This window comes from Sciurus vulgaris (assembly GCF_902686455.1).
Source record: "Sciurus vulgaris genome assembly, chromosome: 4".
Lineage (NCBI taxonomy): Eukaryota > Metazoa > Chordata > Mammalia > Rodentia > Sciuridae > Sciurus > Sciurus vulgaris.
In genome coordinates, this window is record NC_136464.1 from 100,456,020 (window position 1) to 100,480,056 (window position 24,037).

The 24,037-nt window shown below is 35.9% G+C and overlaps 1 protein-coding gene across 1 annotated transcript in view; it reads right to left on the reverse strand.

The window, feature by feature from the left end:
* Positions 1-22,673, reverse strand: part of MICU2 (mitochondrial calcium uptake 2) — a 124,613-nt gene extending 101,940 nt beyond the window's left edge. Inside the window, 1 exon segment of the mRNA XM_079138890.1 lies at positions 22,432-22,673. Coding sequence (XP_078995016.1) covers positions 22,432-22,641 — 210 coding nt within the window. The 5' untranslated portion in view covers positions 22,642-22,673.
* Between the last annotated feature and the right edge of the window lie 1,364 nt (positions 22,674-24,037).

Consider the following 24,037-nt stretch of genomic DNA (forward strand, 5'->3'; position numbering starts at 1 on the left):
TTCAAAAATTAAAAAAGCAGACAAAAATGAATCAGCCAATATAACTGATAACATAGTAAAATACAATAATGATTAGTAAAATAAAATGCCTCAATTTTAAACATTGGGCATATCTGAATACTGTATATATATCTTTAAAAAACAGATAAATACTAGACTCAACATCTTTTAGACTTGTAACAGTATAGATCTCTTTAAAAATATTAAAAAGCTTCCAACATGACTATGTAGGAAATGTGAAATCAATTCATTTCAGGTCTTCTGAAATCATTTTACATTTTCCACCAGCTAAAGCAGGTTCTTTAAAATAATGAATAAATACAACTGCTATTTAGCCAGAATAAAGCAAAGTGCTAAAGGAAATCAATGCTACATAAAAATTTCAAGGGTTGGGGCCAGGCATGGTGGTACATGCCTGAAAGCCCAGTGGCTCTGGAGGCTGAGGCAGAAGGATTGGGAGTTCAAAGTCAGACTCAGCAAAAGCAAAGTGTTAAGCAACTCAGTAAGACCCTGTCTTTAAATAAAATACAAAATAGGGCTGGGGATGTGGCTCAGGAGCCGAGTGTCCTTGAGTTCAACCCCTGGTACCACATCCACCCCTGCAAAAAACAAACAAACAAGCAAACAAACAAACAAAAAAAATTCAAGGGCTGGGAGTGTGGCTTAGCGGTAGAGCACATTCTTAGCACCCAAGAGGTGCTGGATTCAATCCCCAGCACCAAATAAATAAATAAAAATAAGAAATGAATGAATAAATGAATCAATCAGTATGGCAAATAACAAAATAGAAATTAAAATAAAAGCTTAGTCTTAATAAAATGTTATATCTATACTTGCATACTTCTAATTTTTGTTTTCCCCATTCCTTTTCCTTGATGCAGTGACAAAGCTGCTGTATGCTGCCTTCTCCACTATTCTATATAAGGAAGCAGACATCACAGTAAGTATAATAAATATAGCCTGAGCAGAGAAGTAACATAAGAGAAATATGGATAACAGACTAGAGAGTAAGGAAGTAGGTATAGTCTAAGGAATAGCCTCTAAATGGACCTGGGTAGCTCAATGACACTATAAGTATGCTATTTAGAACAACATAAGTTATTCTTGGCTTTGACGTGAGAAGTTTTATTTCTATAATATGAAGGAAAAATAATTTATTAATACATTAATATTGTTCTGCAAAGTTTTAAGTATTTTTTTAAAAAAACCTTTCTATTCAAGATACAATACTCCAAAATTTAACAGTAAACTATTTACTGCTATTTACTATAGCAGGCAGAAAGCTTTTACTTGTTTCTTTTTGACTTTTCCCTAAATTTTCTATACTTCATAAATATTTCAATAAAAAGAAAAGTCAACATAATAATTTTTAAGATTCAAAAAACAACCCACAGCTCCAGGGCCCTCCCTAATATGTTTCAAAAAATTTCAATAACCACAATAAAAATATTATTTCTTTACTGTTTTAAGGAGCAACTTTGATATGACTATAAAATTGATTTAATCATCACCTAATGGTCAAGTCTATCAATAAAATACAAAGTCCTAATTTAAATACAAAAAATTGGGTTTTTCAAGATAGTGGATTAGAGGAGGTCATTTTCCTGGCTGCTGTGTGGTGTGAAACCAAGAAGGCAGACAGGTAGCTTCTCAGCAAGGTGGGTGAACAAAAAGAAGGAGGGAGGGGGATTTTATTGGAATTTAAAACTGGACATTCAAAGCAGATTGGGGATTCAGAAGGCTGGATATAATAAAACAAGGAAGAAATCCCCAGAGGCACAGCTGTTGTGACTACTAGGCCAGAAGCACCAGCCTGAGTAGTCCCTTCTCGAGCAAAGTGGAGGAATAAGGGAATTAAAGGAATCTGCATTTTTAGGAGGCCTGAGGTATGTTTGGGTCAGCAGTGTTTAGAGATCAAGGACATTGCCCAACTAAACCACAAGGGTGCTGCACAATATCCCTGTGGGGGAAAGAAGACGCCATCTCTTCCAGTTAGCGGGCAGAGGAGAAAGGAAGGAACCATTTTGCAGCTGTGGAACAGGGGCTAGCAGCTGAGGGAGCCAATACCTTGCAAACGTGAGTGGCCCCAAATACAGGCCCAGTAAATACACAATGCCCGACATAGTGTGTGCTTAGGTGACCAAGAGAAAATTAAAGGTAGATAGAGATTTACACAATGGACAACTGTCGGGGTCTTAAGCCCCCTTGCTCTTCTTGACCAGCGACAAGGGAAGGGGACACCCCCCAACAAGGCCAGACCAGGAAAGGTAGGGCCAACTGATCGCCTGCATGCAGCCCTGCAGGCGGAGGACAATCAAACGCATCAGGGAGACCAGTCACAGCAGGAACTCGTTTATTGAGGAAGTCACGCAGCTTTTATGTAGGGTGAAGGCTAGGTGGGAACCAATCAGCTTAAAGGTCAGCAAGGCATGAGGGGTTCACGCAGGCGAGAGTCCCATAGGACTATATGGCAAGCACGAGCTGAACACGTTCGCAGAACTGTTGTTAACCAATCCCTGATGGTGGTCCGATTTATCATCATTAACCTTTGAAACCGCTTTTGAGGCCTTGATCTTGCTCACTTGCCAGGGAGTAAGGAGTCAGCCTGAGTTAGTTAATGCGTCATTAGTCCCAACAGACAACTGGTCATGGAAACCAACCAGGCTCCATCCCTCCCCTTCCAATCCAGCTGATTGCAGGACCGGCTGGCAAAGACAAGTCTGGCGGAGAACTTCGAGGGCAGAGGATGGGGACAGGAGAGAGACTGGAGACTGAACCCAAGACCAGGAAACATGAGGTCTGCAGGTAACTTAGAGGACTAAGAATTGGCTCCTCTACCACATAACTGGAACCCAGGTGATATCCCTGGGGTACAGTCTTCTGTCATGGACTACAATTACTGGGCCTTGGAGGTGTGCTGATTTAAAATCTCCAGACCAATTGGCATTTCAGCAAAGAGCCTGGAGCTTTGCCTAAGCCTAAACCTTGCATTTAGGAATTCCGTCTATTACCTCTCTCACTCCAGCAATCTGGAGGGTGGAGCATCATGCTCCAGGTGACCCCACCTAAACTGCTAAGAGAAGATGAGAATCTTTTGAACTCCAATGGAAAGAATTCTTTTAAATTTTCATCAAGATTTTTTTCTCTCTCTTTTTTTCCCTTCCTTTTTTCTGTTTGTGACTTTAATGGTACATGGACATTTATACATATTCATACATTTTTTCTTATTTCTAGCATTTTTGAAGCCAGTATTTTTCATGGATCACTTTTTTGAGGACTATAAAAATTTTTTACTTTACATATATATTTTTTCTTACCTTTTTCCCTTGATTCTTTCTCTCTTTTCTTCCACTAATGGCCAATTTCTATTGTTCTCTCTTTCACTCTTAATTTTTTACTTCTATCTTCTCTTGTCCTCCCTCATAATCATAACATCCTATATCACTTCTGTTCTCTACCTATCCACCATTTGAAACTGTAAACCCTTTCGCAAACTTGCTGTTTTTATTCTAGGCAATAACTGATAATAACATTTCTGTTTATTTTGATAATTAACATTGTAGATGTAATAGTAGGAACTATTTGGTTTAAGGCTGTATATTGTTTGCACTGGTTGTTATTATTTGTCTCCCCCTAAACAGTGAGGTACTGGAAACCTTCAGGGACATTCTAAGTCCAGAGGGTAGAAAATCTATTGCTTGAGATGCATAATGTTTGATAGATAGACACACAAACAACATGCAGAAGCAAGGCGGAAAAAATGCCCCAAACAAACCATGATACTCCAACAACAGATGCCACTGACACAACAGGGGAAGAAATCCCCATTAGGGATTAATTCACAGCTTGGGTTAAGACTCTTACAACCCAGTTATTTCTCCTCTGAACATTCCTGAATTGTTTCACATGTGAGCTTTTGGGGGCCACCTCACATCCAAACCATAACAATTGGAATAGATAAAGGCTTGGAGATACAAACGAAAGGAATGCACAATCTTTTCAATGAAATAATATCAGGTAATTTCCCAATGCTAAAGAATAAAATGTAAAATCAAAACAAAAAGCTTACAGGAACCCAAATATACAAAATTACAAAAGACCCATACCAAGGCACATTACAATGAAAATGCCTAACATATAACAGTAAGGATAGACTTTTGAAAGCTTCCATAGAAAAACAACAGGTTACACTTTGAGGTAAACCAATCTGGATCTCAGCTCATATCTTTATCCAGACCCTAAAAGCTAGGAGGTATTGTAATGATATATACCAAAGCTCTGAAAGAAAATGGATGCCCACCAACAATACTATATCCAGCAAAATTAAGCTTCAGAATTGATTATGAAATAAAACTCTTCCATGATACATGACAGTTAAAGAATTCACAATTAAAAAGCTTACTACAAAACATACTTAATAAGATATTCCATGAAGAAGAAATGAAAACTAAAAGTGAGAATCAGCAAAGGGAGAAACTATACTGAAAGAACAGCCATTCAATAGAGAAACTAATTCAAATTAAAAACCAGAAATAAATCAAAATGATAGGGAATAAAAATCATATCCCAATAATAACACTGAATGTAAATGGCCTAAACTCATCAATCAAAAAGATATAGACAGGCAGACAAGATTAAAAAACAAGACCCAACAATATGCTCTCTCCAAGACACTCACCTCATAGGCAAAGACATCCACACACTGAAGATAAAAGGATGGGAAAAAACATCATTCACAAGGATCTTGTAAATAAGCAGGGGTTTCTATTCTGCTTATTTATAGATACAGTGGACTTCAAGCCAAAGTTAATCAGAAGAGATAAAGAAGGACATTTCACATTACTTAAGGGAAATATACATCAACAAGACATATCATAAATATTTTTGCCCCAAACAATGCAGCATCTATGTACATCAAACAAAACCTTCTCAATTTAAAGAAGCAAATATACCACAATACAATAATACTGGGTGACTTTAACACATCTCTCTCACCACTGGATAGATCCTCTAGATAAAAACTAAATAAATAAAGAGGCTACAGAACTAAAAACACAATTAATAATTTAGACTTAACAAACATATATAGAATATTTCATCCATCAATGACTGAATACACTTTCTTCTCAGCAGCACATGGATACTTTTCTAAAATAGACCATATCTTATGTTTTGTGGCAATATATAAAAAAATAGACCTTACATTGTATCAGAACATAATGGAATGAAATTAGAAATCAACAATAAAATAAAAACAGAAGCTAATCTAACACCTGGAGACTAAATAATACATTACTGAATGACAAATGGATAGCAGAAGAAATCAGGGATGAAATAAAAAAATACTTATAGGTAAATGAGAATAGTGATACAATATATCAAACATATCCAAAACTCTCTAGGACACTATAAAGGCAGTGCTAACAGGAAAGTTCATTGGACTGAGCTCATTCATTAAAAGAATAGAAAGTCAACAAATAAAATGACCTAACATTATAACTCAAAGCCCTAAAAAAGAATAAATCAACATCAAAAGCAGAAGACAGGAAATAATTAAAATCAAGAGTTTAATCAATGAAATTGAAACAAAAAAAAAATTCAAGAAATTGACAAAATGAAAGTTGGTTCTTCCAAAAAAAAAAAAAAAATTCAATAAAATTGATAAACTCTTAACCAAGAGACAAAGAGAATACTCAAATTACCAAAATTCATGATGAAAAAGGAAATATTACAATGGACACTATTGAAATACAGACAATATTCAGAACCTATATTAAAAATTTATACTCTAATAAAATAGAAAATCTTGAAGACACTGACAAATTTCAAATTGATTCAGGACACAGAAAATTTAAACATCAATTCCAAACAGTGAAATTGAAGACGCCATCAAAAGCCTACCAAGATAGAAAAGTTCAGGACCAGACAGATTCTCAGCTGAGTCCTACCAGACCATCAAAGAACTAATACCAATCTTCCTCAAATTATCCCATGAAATAGAAAAGGTGGGAACCCTTCGAAACTCATTCTATGAAGCTAGTACCACCCTGATACCCAAATCTGACAAAGACACATCAAGGAAAGAAAATTTCACAGCAATATCACTGATGAACACATCTGCAAATTTTCTTAAAGAAATACTGGCAAATCACATACAAAAATACATTAAAAAGATAGTGTGCCATGATCAAGTGGGTTTATCCCAGGGATACAAGGTTGGTTCAATATATGGAAATCAATAAATGTAATACATCCCATCAATGGAGTTAAAGACAAGAATCACGTGACTATCTCAACAGATGCAGAAAAAACATTTGACAAAATATAGCACCCCTTCATGTTCAAAACACTAGAAAAACCAGGTATAGTAGGAACACACCTCAACATTGTAAAAATTATACATACAATATCATGGAGAAACATCTTCTAACATTTTCTAAATGGAGAAAAACTGGAAGTATTCCCTCTAAAAACAAGACAGGGATTCCCTCCTTCACCACTTTTATTCAACAGAGTCCTGGACACTCTAGCCAAAGTAATTAGAAGAAAGAAATTAAAGGGATAATAGGAAAAGAATATCCCTATTTGTGAATGACATGATTCTATATTTAGAAGGCCCCAAAATCTTCACCAGAAAACTTCTAGAACTTATAAGCAGGATATAAAATCAACACCCATAAATCAATTGCATTCCTAATCATCAGTGATGAATTAACTGAAAGCGAAATTAGGACAACTATCCCATTCACAACAGCCTCTCAAATAGATTTGGGAATCAATCTAACAAAAGAGGTGAGAGACCTCTATAATGAAAACTACAGAACACTAAAGAAACAAATTGAAGAAGACCTTAGAAGATGGAAAGATCTCCCATGCTCTTGGATAGGCAGAATTAATACTGTCAAAATGATCATACTACCAAAAGCATTATACAAATTTAATGCAATTCCTATTAAGGTCTGATGATATTCTTCATAGGAATAGAAAAAGCAGTCGTGAAATTCATTTGGAAAAAGAAGAGGCCCAGAATAGCCAAAGCAATCCTCAGCAAGAAAAGTGAAGCAGGAGGCAAAAGGCATCACAACACCAGACCTTAAATTATGCTACAGAGTTACAGTAACAAAAATGGCATGGCATTGGCACCAAAACAGACATGAAAACCAACGGTACAGAATAGAAGACACAGACACAAACTCAATAAATACAGTTATCTCATACTACACAAAAAGGTCATAAACAAACACTGGAGAAAAAGCCTCTTCAACAAATGGTGCTGGGAAAACTGGAAATTCATATGCAATAAAATGAAATTAGACCACTATCTCTTGCCCTGCACAAAACAACTCAAAGTGGATCAAGGACCTAGGCATTAGACCAGAGACCCTGTGCCTACTGGAAGAAACAGAAGGCCCAAATCGCCACCAAGAAGAAGGCCCAAGTCCTCAATAAGACTCCTAAAGTGCAAGAGGTAAAAAAATCAAGAATCAATAAATGGGCTTACATCAAACTAAAAAGCTTCTTCACAGAAAGGAAACAATCGAGAACATGAAGAAAGAGCCTACCACACCTCAGATAGAGCATTAATCTTCAGGATATATAAAAAATTCAAAACTTAACACCAAAAAACCCAATCAATATATGGGCAAAAGAACTGAACACTTTGCAGAAGAAATACAAATGGTCACCAAATATATGAAAAAAATGCTCGACATCTCTAGCAATTAGAAAAATGTAGATTAAAACTACACTGACATTCCATCTCACTCTAGTCAGAATGGCAATTATCAAATAACAATAAACGTTGGCAAGGATGTGGGGAAAAAAGTACACTCATACACTGCTAGAGGGACAGCAAATTGCTGCAACCCCTATGGAAAACAATAAAGAGATTCCTCAGAAAATTTGGAATGCAACCACCATTTGACCCAGCTATCCCACTCCTTGGCATACAGCCAAAGGACTTAAAATCAGCATATAGTGATGTGGTCACATCAATGTTCACAGCAGCTCAATTCACAACTGCTAACAGCTATGAAACCAACCCAGGTGCCCTTCAATAGATGAATGAATAAAAGAAAATGTGGTATATATACACAATAGAATATTACTCAGCCATAAAGAAAAATGAAATTATGGCATTTGCTGGTAAATGGATAGAACTGAACACTGTCATAGTAAGGGAAATAAGCCAATTCTAAAAAAACAAAGGCTAAATGTTCTCTCTGATATGTGGATGCTGAATCACAAAAGGCGGGGTGGTGGGGAGGAGGGAAGAATGGAGGTTCACTGGATTGGATGGGGAGAAAAGGAGAAAGTGAAAGGAGATGGTAATGGGAAACACTGTAGAATGAATCAGTCATAAATTTCCTATATTCATACAGGAATACATGACCAGTGTAACTCCACATTGTGTATAACAAAAAGAGTGGGAAGTTATACTCCATGTACGGATGATATGACAAAGTACATTGTACTGTTATGTATTAAAAGAACAAATAAAGAAATAAAGACAAAACAGTAATATTAAATAAATAATTCAAGCTTCTACCACTGATAAAATATGATTGTTGAGAAATGAGTTTTTGAGAAAGCTTGTCTCTGGAATATACTATACTAATGATTGTCCTCTTTCCATTAAAATGGCTTCATGGTTAAATTCCAATGCTTACTTATTATCACTCTTTCCTGACTTGCAGTATGGCAGTCACATCTCCATCTGCGGGGCACCCACTGAGGCCATACAAAGAAGTGTTATACCACCAAAGTGAAGTGCTTTTGACTGTTCGTCAATCCTGAAGCAATTCTAGAAATTCCCAGGACCATGGGTTTGAACAGAGGCAAAGAAGTCTTACTAGGGATCTGCTTCTGATTTAAGTTGTTTTTTTTTTTTTTTTTCTTTTTCCTGGTACCAAAGGATTGAATCCAGAGGTGCTTAACCACTGAGACAAATCCCTTTTTATTTTTTATTTTAAGGCAGGGTCTCACTAAGTTGCTTATGGTCTTGCTAAGTTCTCAGATTGGCTTTGAACTTGTGATCATCCTGCCTCAGTCTCCTGAGCTGCTGAGATTATAGGAGCGTGACACTGTGCCTGGTTTAAGCAGTTCTTAACTGGGCAATTATGACCAAATTAAACTGAAAATGATTTTGTCTTTAAAACATCCAACAATGTGATTTAATCTCTTGGCATTTATACTACACTACACTTATAAAAACACAGGAACCAACTCACTCAGCTTCTCATTAGGTATTATTTTTTAACTGTATATACTAGGGAATCAGAAAAATGATGTGATAATCCCAAACAATAAATATATTGAGTCATCCATGTTTTGCTTTGGATCTAGAGCAATTTAGAACAATATCTAGAACAATTTGTGGAAAAATTCTGAGCTTTCGAATTTAAGGTTCATTTTTCCTAATTTTAAAAATGGTTTGCATTTCCAGGATACATACTAGACAAATGATGAGATGAGGACAAAGGTGCTTGGAATCTTACAATATGAGACTTTAATAAGTAACATATAATATATAGAATATGTACGTGGAGAGTTGTAAAATTTTATAAGGCCTTATTTCTTAATTAATAATAATCAAAACTTTTACTCTACATACCACATATCCATGGAACTTTCATGAACATCAATAAAGATTTTCTATTTAGACCAGGCGGTATTAAAAAATATAATTCATTAAATATTACTTCTATATTAAAAGGGCCCTGAAAGCTGAAAACATTTAATAATTCTATTAAGAGAACATATTTGCTATTTATCCATTTTATACTATGAATATAAACTTAAAATTTATATGCAGTTACTATTAGTAGTTTAGGTAATATTTATGCAGTTGTAATTCATAAAATTCCAAAGTTCACAGTAACAAAAGCACTTATTTGGATACTTTATTTACATAAACATATGATTTATAGAATAAGAGCAAATAATAACTTTTTACTTGGGTTCAGTAAATAAATACCATTGCAAAAGGAAAGATTATTCTCCAACTTTACATGATAATTTGTTTTTCGTTCCCTCTTGTCCCCTCTGAAAAGTACCCCCACAGATTTACAGTAGGATGTATACTCTCCTATTATACAAGGAAGGAAAGTAAGACAGTCTCTCATTCATGCAGGACAAATAGCTATGCCAAAAGCACAAATTACATCTAATAACAGGGTATAACTTTGTCATCTTTCTTTTCATAATCTAGCCATTTACACACTTTAATTTTTGACTTCCATTTGGGTTTATTAACATCAAAGCTTTGTCATCCTTATCTGTTTCCACATTTTTACCCAAGGCAATAAAGTTAAAAAAAAAAAAAAAAAAAAAAAAAAAAAAAAAACCAAACTTCCCTGCATTCTTACTTTACTGTTTTAAGAAAGCTTTGGTCTTCATTGGGCTTACAGTGTTTCATGGTTTTTAAATTTCTATATGTTGCTGTAAAGTTTATTGACATTGGCATACCAATTTTAAATGTACTATCATTAAACCCACTGCACTGAACACAAATATCCTAGCAGTACACCCTAATAAGTACCAGTTTTACCCACTATTTATGTTTGAACATCTTTTTCCCCCCAAAATAATCACCACAAATATAGGCAGCTTGAAATAAAAGAAAGGAATGTCATACAATGTTTAGGGCTCTTACAGAAGATTACTAATTAGAATTTTAAATATTCACTGAAATGTAACAGAAAAAAAAGTTTTACTTCTAATAAAACTTGCAAATTTACTTCCTAAGTGAATATATTTTTGTCTGTTTAAACACTGTCTGCCTTCCTTGCTTTGATTTAAAATTTGTGACAATTTATTTTAGTCACAAAATGTAAAATATGAGTTCAAAATATGAATTTATATAACACCAAAGGGAAAATAATCTTTGGTATTCTCAATTTAATGCCTAGTAGGATATTACTTGCATTAAATTCATACTACCAAGATTTCTGAAAAATAATGTTAGATAACACTTCACAGTAACATTTAAAAAAAAAAAAAAAAGGAGCTGGGGATATGGCTCAAGGGCTTGCCTGGCATGTGTGATGCCCTGGGTTCAATTCCCAACAAGGCAAAAACAAACAAACAAAATACCCCCCAACAAACAAAAAATCCCTGACTCACCAAAAAAACAGCCCAAGCCAGCAGACTCACCTAAAGAAAGCTTTGAGAAGTTGTGGCAACTGCCCTACATTTATCATATTTGTTGCATTCAAGCTTTTGTAACTCATGAACCCGCTTATCTCCTGCCCCCTAAAGAACTTCACAATTAGATTTTGTTTTGTTTTTTAATAGAAGGAAAGTATGGAATGACCATCGCCAGTTTCTAGGATTAACTATACCCTCTCTTTTCATTCCTGCTACAGTGGAAGAAGTATATTTGCTAAGAAATATCAAAACTTTCACTTATGGCCTTGACTCCATATATGTCCTTTTTCAAACAAAGCAGCCTATAATTATTCTCCCTTGTCTCTAAAAATTTTTGCCTTCTTATGACATCATTTTATCAGCAAATATCCTTTATTATCTCTTAACTTGAAATAAAAATAAAAACATAACCTGTCCTTGTTCTCTTATCTCTTACCATTTGTCCTTACATACCCTTTACAACACTTCTTTTAAAGAAGTGTTCTCTACTCAGTTTCTTTGCTTACTTCACAATCTCTCCTCAAAACATTCCAATTAGATGTCTGTTGCTAGCATTTTATAGAAACTTGTCGTGTCAAGGTCACCAACAATTTCCCCACTGCCATACCCAAAGCTCAATTTTCTATTTTCACCATCTCAGTGGCAGTAGACATGAACACTCCTTCATTCGAGTTTTCCCATGACCATATGATGATACGACACACATCATTTTGTCACCTGTCTAATATTTTTTGCTTAGGCAAATGTCCTACTTTAAGAGATGAGAAATTTGCCAAGTGAAACTTTTGCTATATTTAAGGACGCTACAGTATCGTTGTTATGAAACAGAAGAAAACACTTTTATTCATAGTATCAGTTATGTTTCTGAGCAATGGGTTACTAGGAAGCATGCAACTGGTCTATTTCCCTCTTTGAACCTGCTGCTAAATTTAAAATCAAATTATAACTTGCTTCAAGCACAAGCAGAATCTTACAGCATATATTTTTACTCTCATTTTCCCATCTTTCTTTCCATTTAAGAAATGTAATTAGAAATTTTCCAAGCCACCTTAAATTTTTTCCATACTAAGATTGTCATAAATATACATTCAAACATAGTATAAGGGAAATGACAGTATTAGTAGTTAGTAGGGATGATATTTACTTTTGTCTTCCCAGTAGCTGTTCTTCCAGCTTCCATCTTTTCTCTTCCTTCCCATTATTTATCTGGCATTTCAGAGACTGTGATTTACTGTATCCTAGGGAAATTATCTGTCATTTTGTGTTACTTAAGCCAAAAGCTCTCTTTTTTCAGTTCAGCTAATCAAGAGTTGGCTTTACCCTTTCTTCCTATATCCCCTTTGCCAAAGACAAGGGGAGTAGGGAACAGCATTTTCAAGGTGTAGCTTGCACTGGTTGCATGAGGGGAGATCAAATATTAAAATACATTGTGGTGGTAATGGATTGAAGCCCTGTGGGCAAATCTGCAATCCATGAGTCCAAATGGATATAAATGAATAGACAGTGCAGAAAAGAAAGCCCTCAGAAGCCTCAAAATATCTCCACAAGAATGCTCATTAATTAATGATTATGAAATACTTATTAATTTAATAAAAAAGAAACCTGGCAGATATCATATTATCATATGATCAAAGTAAACATCACCAGTAGAAATTTACATTGTGTGCCTCCTGATATGATGCATTTAAAAGAATGCAGTAAAATACACAAATGACAAAAAAAACAACCAATCTTAAATTAAGAGACATCCTATAAAGTAACTTGCCAATCCTCAGTGATAGGTGAAAACTCTTTAAAACTGTAAGCATGCATAAGAATAATACAAATGGATTAAAGCATGGAGGAAAGGTACATTCAATTTGAACTGTATTTAGTCATTCTACTCACTCATCCACCCATTCACTTACTTAACAATTATTTACCAAGTATTTCATATCAGGTACTAAGTGTTATTAATAAAAAAAAAAAAAAAAAAGCCAAATAGCTATGTATAAGAACTTTAGAGTGGTAGTTGTAAGATACTCATAATAACTAAATGTGGGATTAAAGTAGATGGAATTTCAATGAGTCCTGGATCCTGACTTTCCTTTTTGATAGATTCAATAAAGCCAGACTTAGAACTGCATGGTTGGGAGATAACTGGCTTTTTCTCAGTATGAAGACATTTAACTCAATTATAATAACAAAAAATTCAGCATTTGTAATTAATTTCTATAACAGAATTAACTAAGGAATTATTAAAAATTAAACATGTCAACTAAGTTTCAAGATGTGAGACAGTGGCTGGAAGATGATATTCTGCCATATTTTTTTCTTTACAAAAGCCTCAAATCCAAATGACAGGCAGGTTATAAAAATAAATAAAACGTAAGAAGACTTAATAAGATTTTTAAGTCAGTCTAGATAATAAGAATGAGCCCAATATTGTTTATTAATCCTCTAATTATGGTACTTTATCTACCATGATTTTATCACTATGAGAAAAATAGTACCTTTTCTTGACCACTCTGGACCTGCTTCACTTTTCTTTCTCCTGAGCACTGGGGAAATCTCCTTTTGATCCACTGCCACTAGGCAGTATGTATGGAGATTTCAGACATGTTTAAAATGTATGTGTTTGGTAGAGATGTCCTAAAATGAATGGAAATGTAAAACCGTTAAGTACAGAACTGCTGTGATACTCTCATTAAATCTACTTTTAAAACAATTTTAAAGAGTTATTTTGTATTTTTATAAATAGTATTTAAACATTCAGCAAAATGCTATGGATCAGAATATAAAAAATAGTTTTCAAAGGCTAGTAATGATGGTAAAAACACTAGATATCCTCATAAGAAAAGGCGAATGCTAATTAATGGCACGAATCAAAATACTAATAAAAGTTAAAGAGGAAATTAAAGAAGGCTTCATGGAGATAAACTCCATGGATGTAATTAGGATGGTCAGAAGAAGGAGATGACTCTCTTCAGAGAGGGCTGATAAGCAGTATTTGAGAATAATAGAAACCAAGAATCAGCATGGATGTCAGTCTTTAAAGTAAGAAAAATAAAGTTATTCTGAGATGAAAACATTAGAAAGTTTGTAAGAGTTATGGCTGTTGCTGTAATACAAGTTTCTAATAAATAATCTAATATTGCTGAAGTCTGCCTTAAACCTATTAAAATGTTTAATTATAACAGAAGATGAGATGCCTTAAATCTACTAAAAATGTTTAATTATAATAAAGATGAGATGGGATTAAAGAACAAAAATATCAATTTGGACATTGTGATCCAAATACAAAAATCACACAAAAATCTAAACACGAAAATCACACTAACACACATTAGGTATGTTGTAGGTATGTCACATGTAAGGCATTTTATTATGTATACGAAATATTTACATAGATTCACTTTAAAAGTATTTTTCTTCTTATTATTTAAAAGCAAGCAAAATTAAAACATCAAAAGACATGCAAACATAAAATGTCAACAAAGATCACATGCCAAACACTAAATTAAACTTGACAAGTAAAGTGGAATTGCAATTACACAAGAGAATAATTTTATTTACTTAGAAAAACACAATACCTCAATTTACTAAGTAACCTTTCTCAGGATATCAAAATAATTCTCCCACGATACACTACATTTTCATAAAGTACAAAAGTGTAAATTTTGCAAAGTATTGTTTTAAGGCACATGTTTTCTGAAGTGCAACAACAATTTCTGGTCATGAAACCAGTTTTCCTATTAGTCATTTACTGAATTTTCTCATTAAGTTTTACTGGAAATTCAAAGGCATTGTAATACCTAATGTATGATAAACTTTAAGGTAAAGATCACTAGTTTTTAATCTAAGATTATTTTCAAGTTTTATTGGCATTTCTATATGTAAACCACATAAAAAAGGGATTTCTTAAAGGTTGTCTATTCAATTTTATTCTAGACTTTAAGAACCTCTTCAGTAGAAGAGATCTGGAAACCACAGCTCTGGAAGACCCAATACCAAATACTGACTCTATTAGTTTTCTAATTCTGCCATAAAAAAGTACCACAAACTGAGTGGTTTACCAACAGAAATTTAGCATCTCATATTTCTGTAGGCTAGAAGTCTAACATTAAGGTATTTTCATGAACATGTTCCCTCTGAAAGCCTAAGAAAGGGTCTGTTTAGACCATTCTCCTAGTTTTTGATAGTTCTTGGCTTGTGGTAGCACAATTCAATATTTAAAGGGTGTTTTCCTTGTGTATGCATCTGTATATCTAAATTCCCCTTTAAGGATACCAGACATAATGAATTGGGGCCCAATACACTCCAATATAACTTCATCCTAACTAACACATTTGTAATGATCTTATTTCCAAATAAGTCACATTCTGAGGTAATAAACGTTAAGATTTCAACATAAGAATTCGGGGGGGGGGGCACAAATTCATGACAGTTCACCCTCTGCCACCCTCCACTTTCATGTCATTCTCACATGCAAAATACATTCATTCTATCCCAATATTCCCCAAAGTCTCAATTATTCTAGCATTTTAAGTCCAAAACCTTATCTATGTATCATCAACTGAGTCCCAAATCTCATAATCCACATCATCCAAATTAGCTTTAGGGACAATTCTATTCCTTTAGTCAACCAGTGAAACCTAACAGAAGGTCCTCTGCTTCCAAAATACAATGGCAAAACATACTGGAAAGACATGCCCAACTCAAAAGGAGAAACTGAAAGGAAAAAAGGAGGTCACAAGTTCCACTCAAGTCTGAAATCCAGAAGGACAAATTTCAATAGATTTTAAGTCTTTTAACCCTGTGGCTCCATGCTCTTTGCTCTGGGTTCACGAGGGTAGTGGCTTGCTCTCAAAGTCATTCTTCCTTTTTCTTGAAAGGTAACAGCCAGATAGCTCTATTAGCTATAGAATTTTAGAAGTTGTTTTCTTTCATTTCATCCCTTCCATGTCCCCTTTAGTTAAAGCTGGCAGCACTTCTGTTGAGCTGGTTGGATCCATGAGTCACACATTTAATCGCTGCATCAAAACATTGTCCAAACACACCATACTATATATAGGTCACACTTTCTCATTTTTAATAACTTCTACAGGTCATTAATTTTGCAAATATTCAATTTGTTTCCTTTCTGTGTAACGATTCTTTAATCACTTTCTCTCCTCACATTTTACTATATACAGCAAGGATAAAACCGCAGAAATCGCCTCTGCTAAGGATCTAATTCAATCACTCACAAGTTACACCTTTTATACAGCAACATGAAATAATGCAGCTAGGTTGTCTACTACTTTTTAACAAGGACTGCCTTTCCTCCAGTTTCCATCTGTACCTTATTTCCATCTGAGATCTCACCAGAAACACCTAATAATAGTCTATTCAGGGCAATCTGGACTTTTTAAAAATTAGGTATCTCAAAACTTTTTCAGCTTCTACCAATTTACCCATTTCCAAAGCTACTTCCAAATTCTTTAGGTATCTGTTATTATTACTTCCTGGTACCAAAATCTGTTTTAGTAGAGGGTCTCCAAAGAAACAGAACCATTAGGATAGATGGATATAGTTTCCCTCTTGCCCCCACCAAAACAAAGCAAAACAAAACAAAAACCAATAGGAGACATATGGTAGAGCAAGGAGGGAGAGGATAAAGGAAAGAGATATTTAAGGAATTGGCTCACGTGATTGTGGGGACTGGCAAGTCCAAAATTTGTGAGGCAGGCTGGCAGGTTAAAATTTGTGTAAAAGACGATGTTACAGTATTGAATCTAAAATCTGCAATACAGGCAGGGAAGGCTGGGAATCCAGGCTGGGTTTCTAAGTTGCAGTTGTGGAGGTCAAATTGACTCCTCCTCAGGAAACCTCAGTCTTTGCTTATAAGGCCTTACAATAACTGAATGAGACCCACTTACCTTACGGAGGGCAATCTGCTTTAACCCAAGCCTACTGATTTAAATGCTAATCAAACTAAAAAGTATCCTCACAGTTATTAAATTTAAACTGGTAATTGATCATATAATCAGACACCATAGCTAATGACACAACATTAGCTATCACACTGAACTTACCAAAGGTAAGTCTCATAACTATGAAAATCATAATTCATAGATGTTGCTATAGTTTGAATCCTGAATGCCTCCTAAAAACCCATATGTTAAAGGGTTGACTGCCAATCTATGATACTATTGGGAAGTGGTGGGGCCTAGTGGAAGGAAGTTAGGTCACTGGGAATGGGACCTTGAAGGGGATATTGGGACTGTTGCTCCTTCTTCTCTGCTTCCTGGCTATAATAAAGGTGAGTAGTGTCTTCTGCCATATGCTCCCACTATAAGCCCAAAGCAGCAACAGGCCCAATCAATGCGGTCAAGCAATGATGGACTGAAACCTCTGAAACTATGAGAAAAATAAACCTTTCCATCTTTTAGTTGTTAAATCTTCAGGTATTTTGTCCCAACATAAAAAAGCTGACTAACTCAAATGTTGCATAACCTTTTTCATTATCATTTAAAATGCTTAATTAAATAAATAAAAAATGCACAATTAAAATACTCTAAGCCTCAATTCCTTTACCATGTTATCAGAAATTTCATAAAGAGCAAAGATAAACAATGCCAGGTAGAATTTCCAGTGAAGTCAGGTCTGTTTTTTTAAACTATGGAAATGCCATCCAACAAACATTTAATGAGTACCTTCTAAGTGCCAGGCTCTAAGTTCAGTGCTAGAGAGATAATACTAAAGAAAAGTTTTTATGTATGTATGTATGCATTTATTTATTTAGGCACCAGGGGTTGAACCCAGGGACACTTTACCACTGAACCACATCCCCAGGCCTTTCTTAAATTTTTTTTAATTTTGAGACAGGGTATCACCAAGTTTCTCAGGCTGGCTTTGAACTTTGGATCCTCCTACTTCAGCCTCACAAGTCCCTGGGATTACAGGTGCCTGCCACCACACCCAGCAAAAGTTCCTTTTATAGAGCTGTAAAAATTTCTTTGATAACTGCAGAAACACAAGGTACAAGTGGATCATATCAAGTGCCCACCTATCTTTAGCACTTCATGTAATGCATATATGAAAAAATTTACCTTGTACCCTTTGTTGTAAGTAGTCAAGAGGGGATTTCCCTGTCCCCCAAGGTGAAACTCTCTTGAACTGTACCAGTTATACTAACTCTTAGTCCTTAATCCACTCTTCTTTCCTCTGCTTTGTGGTATTGAAGCTGGCCTTGGACTTCTCCTTTGCTAGGTTGAACAACTTTAGCCTCTGTGAACAGAGGGCACTAGAGTGAGAGTACAAGAGACCAGAGACAGAAAGGTACTTTCTTCCAGGTCCCAGTTTGCTTAATTTTGTTCAGAGCTGGAGCCCAAAGGTCCTGACAGACCAGTTGGGGCTGCTTCCAGTGGATAGATACAGTGGCTTTGGTCGTATTTTCAGGACAATACTCTTTCCACCTGATGAGTGGCTTCCAACATCTTCCGACAGTTCTACTACTCAGGAGCACTCCACCACTGAGCCACATCCCCAGCCCTATTTTGTAATTTATTTAGAGATAGGGTTTCACTGAATTGCTTGTGCCTTGCCATTGATGAGGATTGCTTTGAACTCTCAATCCTCCTGCCTCAGCTTCCCAAACCTCTGGGATTACAGGCATGTGCCATGGTGCCTGGTAAAATAGACCCACCTTTAAACTTTTGAGACAACAGTATAACTACTATTAAAATTAAGATTTCATGGGGCTGGAGTTGCGGCTCAGTGGTAGAGTGCTTGCTTCGCATGTGTGAAACACAGGGTTCGATTCTTAGCACCACATATAAATAAATGAATAAAGGTCTATCAACATCTAAAAAAAATTTAAAAAATTAAGATTTCATTAACTTATTTACTCATTTAACAAATATTTACTTTTTTTTATTTTTCCAAATGAATTTCAAGATTGCCTTTTCTAGTTCTATGAAGAATGTTGTGGGGATTTTAATTGGAATTGCATTAAATCTGTATAACACTTTTGGTAGTATGGCTATTTTGACAATATTAATTCTGCCTATCCAGGAGCAAGGGAGATCTTTCCATCTTCTAAGGTTGTCTTCAATTTCTTTCTTTAGTGTTCTATAGTTTTCATTGCAGAGGTCTTTCACTTCTTTTGTTAGATTCATTCCCAAGTATTTTATTTTATTTTATTTTTTCAAGACTATTATGAATGGGGTAGTTTTCCTAATTTCTCTTTAAGTAGATTCATCACTGATGTACAGGAATGGTCAACAAATATATGAAAAAAATGTTCAACATCTCTAGCAATTAGAGAAATGTAAATTAAAACTACACTAAGATTTCATCTCACTCAAGCCAGAATGGCAATTATCAATACAAGTAACAATAAATGTTGGTGTGGATGTGGGGAAAGGGTACACTCATACATGGTTGGTAGGACTGCAAATTGGTGCAACCATTCTGGAAAGCAGTATGGAGATTCCTCAAAAAACTAGTAATGGAATCACCATTTGATCCAGTTATCCCACTCCTCAGTATTTATCCAAAGGATTTAAAATCAGTATACTATAGTGATGCAGCCACATTAATGTTTATAGCACCACAATTCACAATATCAAAGCTATGCAACCAACTTAGGTGCCCTTCAATAGATAAATGGAAAAAGAAAATGTGATACACACACACACACACACACACACACACACACACACACACAACGGAGTATTACTCAGACATAAAAGGAATGACTTTATAACATTTGCCAGTAAATGGATGGATCTGGAGAATATCATGCTAAGTGAAATTCCAAAAAACCAAAGGTTGAATGTTTTCTCTGATATGTGGAAACTAACCCACAATAAGGGGGGAGGGCGGGAGAACAGAAGTTTAATGTAGTAGACAAAAGGGAATGAAGGGAAAGGAAAGGGGATAGGAAAAGGAAAGGGAGTGGAATGAATCTGACATAACTTTTCTATGTGCATATATGAATACACCACAGTGAATTTCACCATCGTGTACATCCACAATCCTGGGGTCAAGATTAGAATAAGATATATTCCATGCTCATATAATTATGTCAAAATGGACTCTACTGTCACATATAACTGAAATGAATCAATTAAAAAAGAAAAATTGTCCTTTCCCATTAAACTGAAAGCACATAGCTGTCTAATTCCCACTCCAGCATACAGCCTGGCACACAGTAGGATTTCAGTAATTGTGAAAGGAAGAAAGGAAAGAAAGGAAGGAGATTCCAACTTATCTACTTCTTTCTAACCTGGAATTATACCCTTAATTCCTGTTTGACCTTCATAAATGCAAGCTGCTGGTCACGTGGGAACCAGAAAAATGTAGTACTCCATTTCTATATATTCACAATTTATACTGGAAAAATTATTTAGAATGATGATCGAAAGTGAAGGGCATTATCGCTATTTCACAGATCCCTATGTGATACTATATAAAATAACAAAATCATCCTGATATATAAAATTGTATCAATAGATGAAAGATACAATCACAAACCAAACTTCTATCTCAGAAATTCTCAACTGCGTATACATGCTCCCAAAGTTGTCACTGTGGAAGATTAAGAGGATCTCTCTTAGGGATATCAGTCAAAAATCGCTGAGGTAGATTATTCAAGTTATAGATATAATCTTTTTCATGTTATAGATATACCGAATATCCCACTACTCAGTCACTGTTGTTGAGAGGAATGTCTACTATGGCAGTCAAAGGATGAGAACCACTGTCTTAAACTGATCCAACAACCATATTAAGTAAATGTTCTGTCACAAGACTTTATAAGACAACTGATAACACATAGCTAGGCTGAAAGAAACAAAGTTGCAGGGGAAAGAGGATGAGAGAGAAAGAATCCAAAGTACTAGGAAGGTATAAACTTTTGGGATCAAGTCAGGAATTTAAAACAAAAATAGGCTAGACGTGTGCCAGAAAACAAGAAGACAGAAGACAGACGGATGGAGTGAAATCAGTCTCCAGACTGCTAAAAGGGGGAGAATTCAACTCTGGACAGTGTGTGAATCACTTTGGTTGGAAGGTATCTGAGTAGTAAAAGGTCAGAATATGACTACAGGGGTTCTGAGTGACCAAATTTAGAAATATGGAGGGCTGGGGATGTAGTTCTTTCTATGTGTGAGGCTCTGGGTTCAATCCTCAGCAATAGAAAAAAATGCAGATTTTATTCTAGGCAAAATAAGGCACTAATGTTTCTGAGGAAGGGTACATTGTACGGTTAAAATGATACTGTGGGGAAAATTAAGCCAAGGGTTCTAAATAGAATGAATTAAGAAACTGAGAAAGGAAGCTGAGCAACCAAGAATTTATCATAAACTCAACTGCTTGACCCAAGATTAGTTAACAAAAAGTCTGATACTCTACAAAACAGATTCTTCAACCTAAAAAAAGAAATGGTGTGAGAATGGGGTAGGGTTATTGCATGTATTATTTGGCATCTTCATACAAATAAAAATATTATCAGTCAATACTTAATTCTATTTCATAAGTTCTGCTTTCCTCTTTCTAATCTATTTGTTCCTTGAGATTTTCATCAGAAAGGCACAATGTAAACCTAACAAAAATAAAACACTACTTTTAATTTCCAAAAATCTCACATATATATACGTACACTTTATACATTATCAGCAAAATAGTACTATTTCAAATATTTTACATGGTAATATCAATTATCTTGAAATAAGGAACTTGACCTTCAACAGATGGAGGTCTTAGAAGAAATGCTTTCTGCTTAATATTTACGGTCCACTAAAACGTTAAGTTTTATAAAAACGTAATAGCATTTCTTAGAGTTGATAAAATCTGGAAACTGTCAACCAGCTAATATTTACGGTTAATATTTTTAAAAAGTCATTTACTAGGACAACTGCATGCTATACGAAAGAGCGGTCCTAAAATTTTTAGTTATAAAGTTATAAGTTATGTTCGAGTGGAGTATGAGAATGCACACCCTTGCAGATTCGAATGTCATTTCACTGACCTGGGAGGGAGGGATGGAGGGGCGCAGTGTAACAAGAAACCCTGCATTAAGGGCCTTGGACTTAGGACACGCCTACACTTTTGTGCATCAAATTCATGTGATGGTTTGAAGTCCTTGCCTTCATACCTGGGATTCTCCCCGGTATGCCTATATCGCTTGCCACCGGCTTCGAATGCTCTCAGGCGCCAAGGCCAGAAAGGAGCAGGTGCCACCTGTCGGGGGATCCCGCGGGGGAGTTTGAGAAGGGAGGAGCCTGGGTGGCCTTGCTGAAAAGGCCCGTCGCATACCTGTGCTAAGACGGTGAGGCTGCTCTCGCGTGCCGCGACATTCAGGCGACCGTGATGCCAGACCGCTCCTGCTCCTGCCAGGGTCACGCCGGCCACTGCTGCTGCCAAGGGGCCAGGGCTTGGGACGGCCCGTCGGCTGGCAGCTAGCCCGCGCCGCAATCTTCCACCCCAGGCGGCCAGCCGAGCGCTTCTCCCCGCAGCCGCCGCCATCTTTGCGGAAGCACCACAACGCCGCGCACCGTCCCCCGTCTCCACCTCTCATGACCTGCGAACTCTCGTGTCGCTTAGTTATCGCGAGATGTGGGAGGCTTTGGCCTCGATTTTGCGTCGTGAGCTCTGGGTGCATTTGCGCGAGCGACTCTCGGGGCCGCGAAAGACGGTCGTGGGTACGGGGGCTGCATTCTTTGGCTCTAGGGATGGGTTAACTGGAAAAGTGTCGAAACAATTCAAACAGGTTTTCCTAATCCAAGCAAAACAACGTAATACCACCCATTGTGTAGATTAGATGAGCTGGCTAAGAGGAATCAAGAATTAAGTGTTGATAATTACAAAATGACTCAAGGAACTTCCATTAAGCAGTTAGATGTGTTTTGACCTTTGTTTGTTTGCAAAACTTGAGGGCGGTGATTAAATGACCACAGCCTTGGCACCTTTGACCCACTTAAAGGAAAGCAAGTCATCCTTCGGTCCCAGGAGAATGCTGTATTTGGTGGGCACTGTGGAAGTTGAAGAGGACAGTTATCTGCAATGTAAGATAGGCATTTTTGGTAATAAGTGACTTGTGATCAATGATGGGCATAATTTTTATAGTAGAATCTCCTTGGTGTGGTTGGGTTGTGGACCTGAAAAATTCTGCATCTTTCACAACACTATTTGTTTCCAACTCCACAAGCCTGCCTTTATTAATAACTTCTTTTTTAATTGTATTAGCTCACATTCGTTGTATAAGTCAGTGGATTTCACTGACATTTTTATTCATGCATACATTGTGCTTTAATAGCATCCACTCTCACCCTACCCTTCTCTAATAATAGTAGCCCCTCTTCTATTTTCAGGCCTTTCTTTTCTTCTTAGTTTCCACGTGTGAGAGAAAACACGTGATACTTGTCTTTCTGTGTCAGGCACATCTCAGTTAACATGATGATTTCCAGTTTCGTCCATTTTCCTGCAAATGACATGATTTCATTATTTATGGATGCATAATATTCTGTTGGGTAAATAAACACTTTATTTTCTTTATCCATTCATCTGTTGATGGTTACTAAGGTAGATTTCATATCTTGGCTATTGTGAATAGCACTGCAATAGAGATAGGTATGCAGGTATCTCGTTTGTATACTGATTTCATTTTCTTTAGGTATATACCCAAGAGTAGTATACCAGCATCATGTGGTAGTTTTATTTCTATTTTTTTGAGGACCCTTCATACTTATTTCCATAGTGGCTTAAGAATTTCTTAACAAAACAGGATTTATATCATGCTATTCAGAAATTTACATGAGCTGCAGATACCTTTTTTAAAGCCCATTTTAAGTATATCAGTCAGCTTGCCTACCCTCTGATAAACTGCACCTACTTTTAAAAATGTGTGTTCTATTTATGCCAC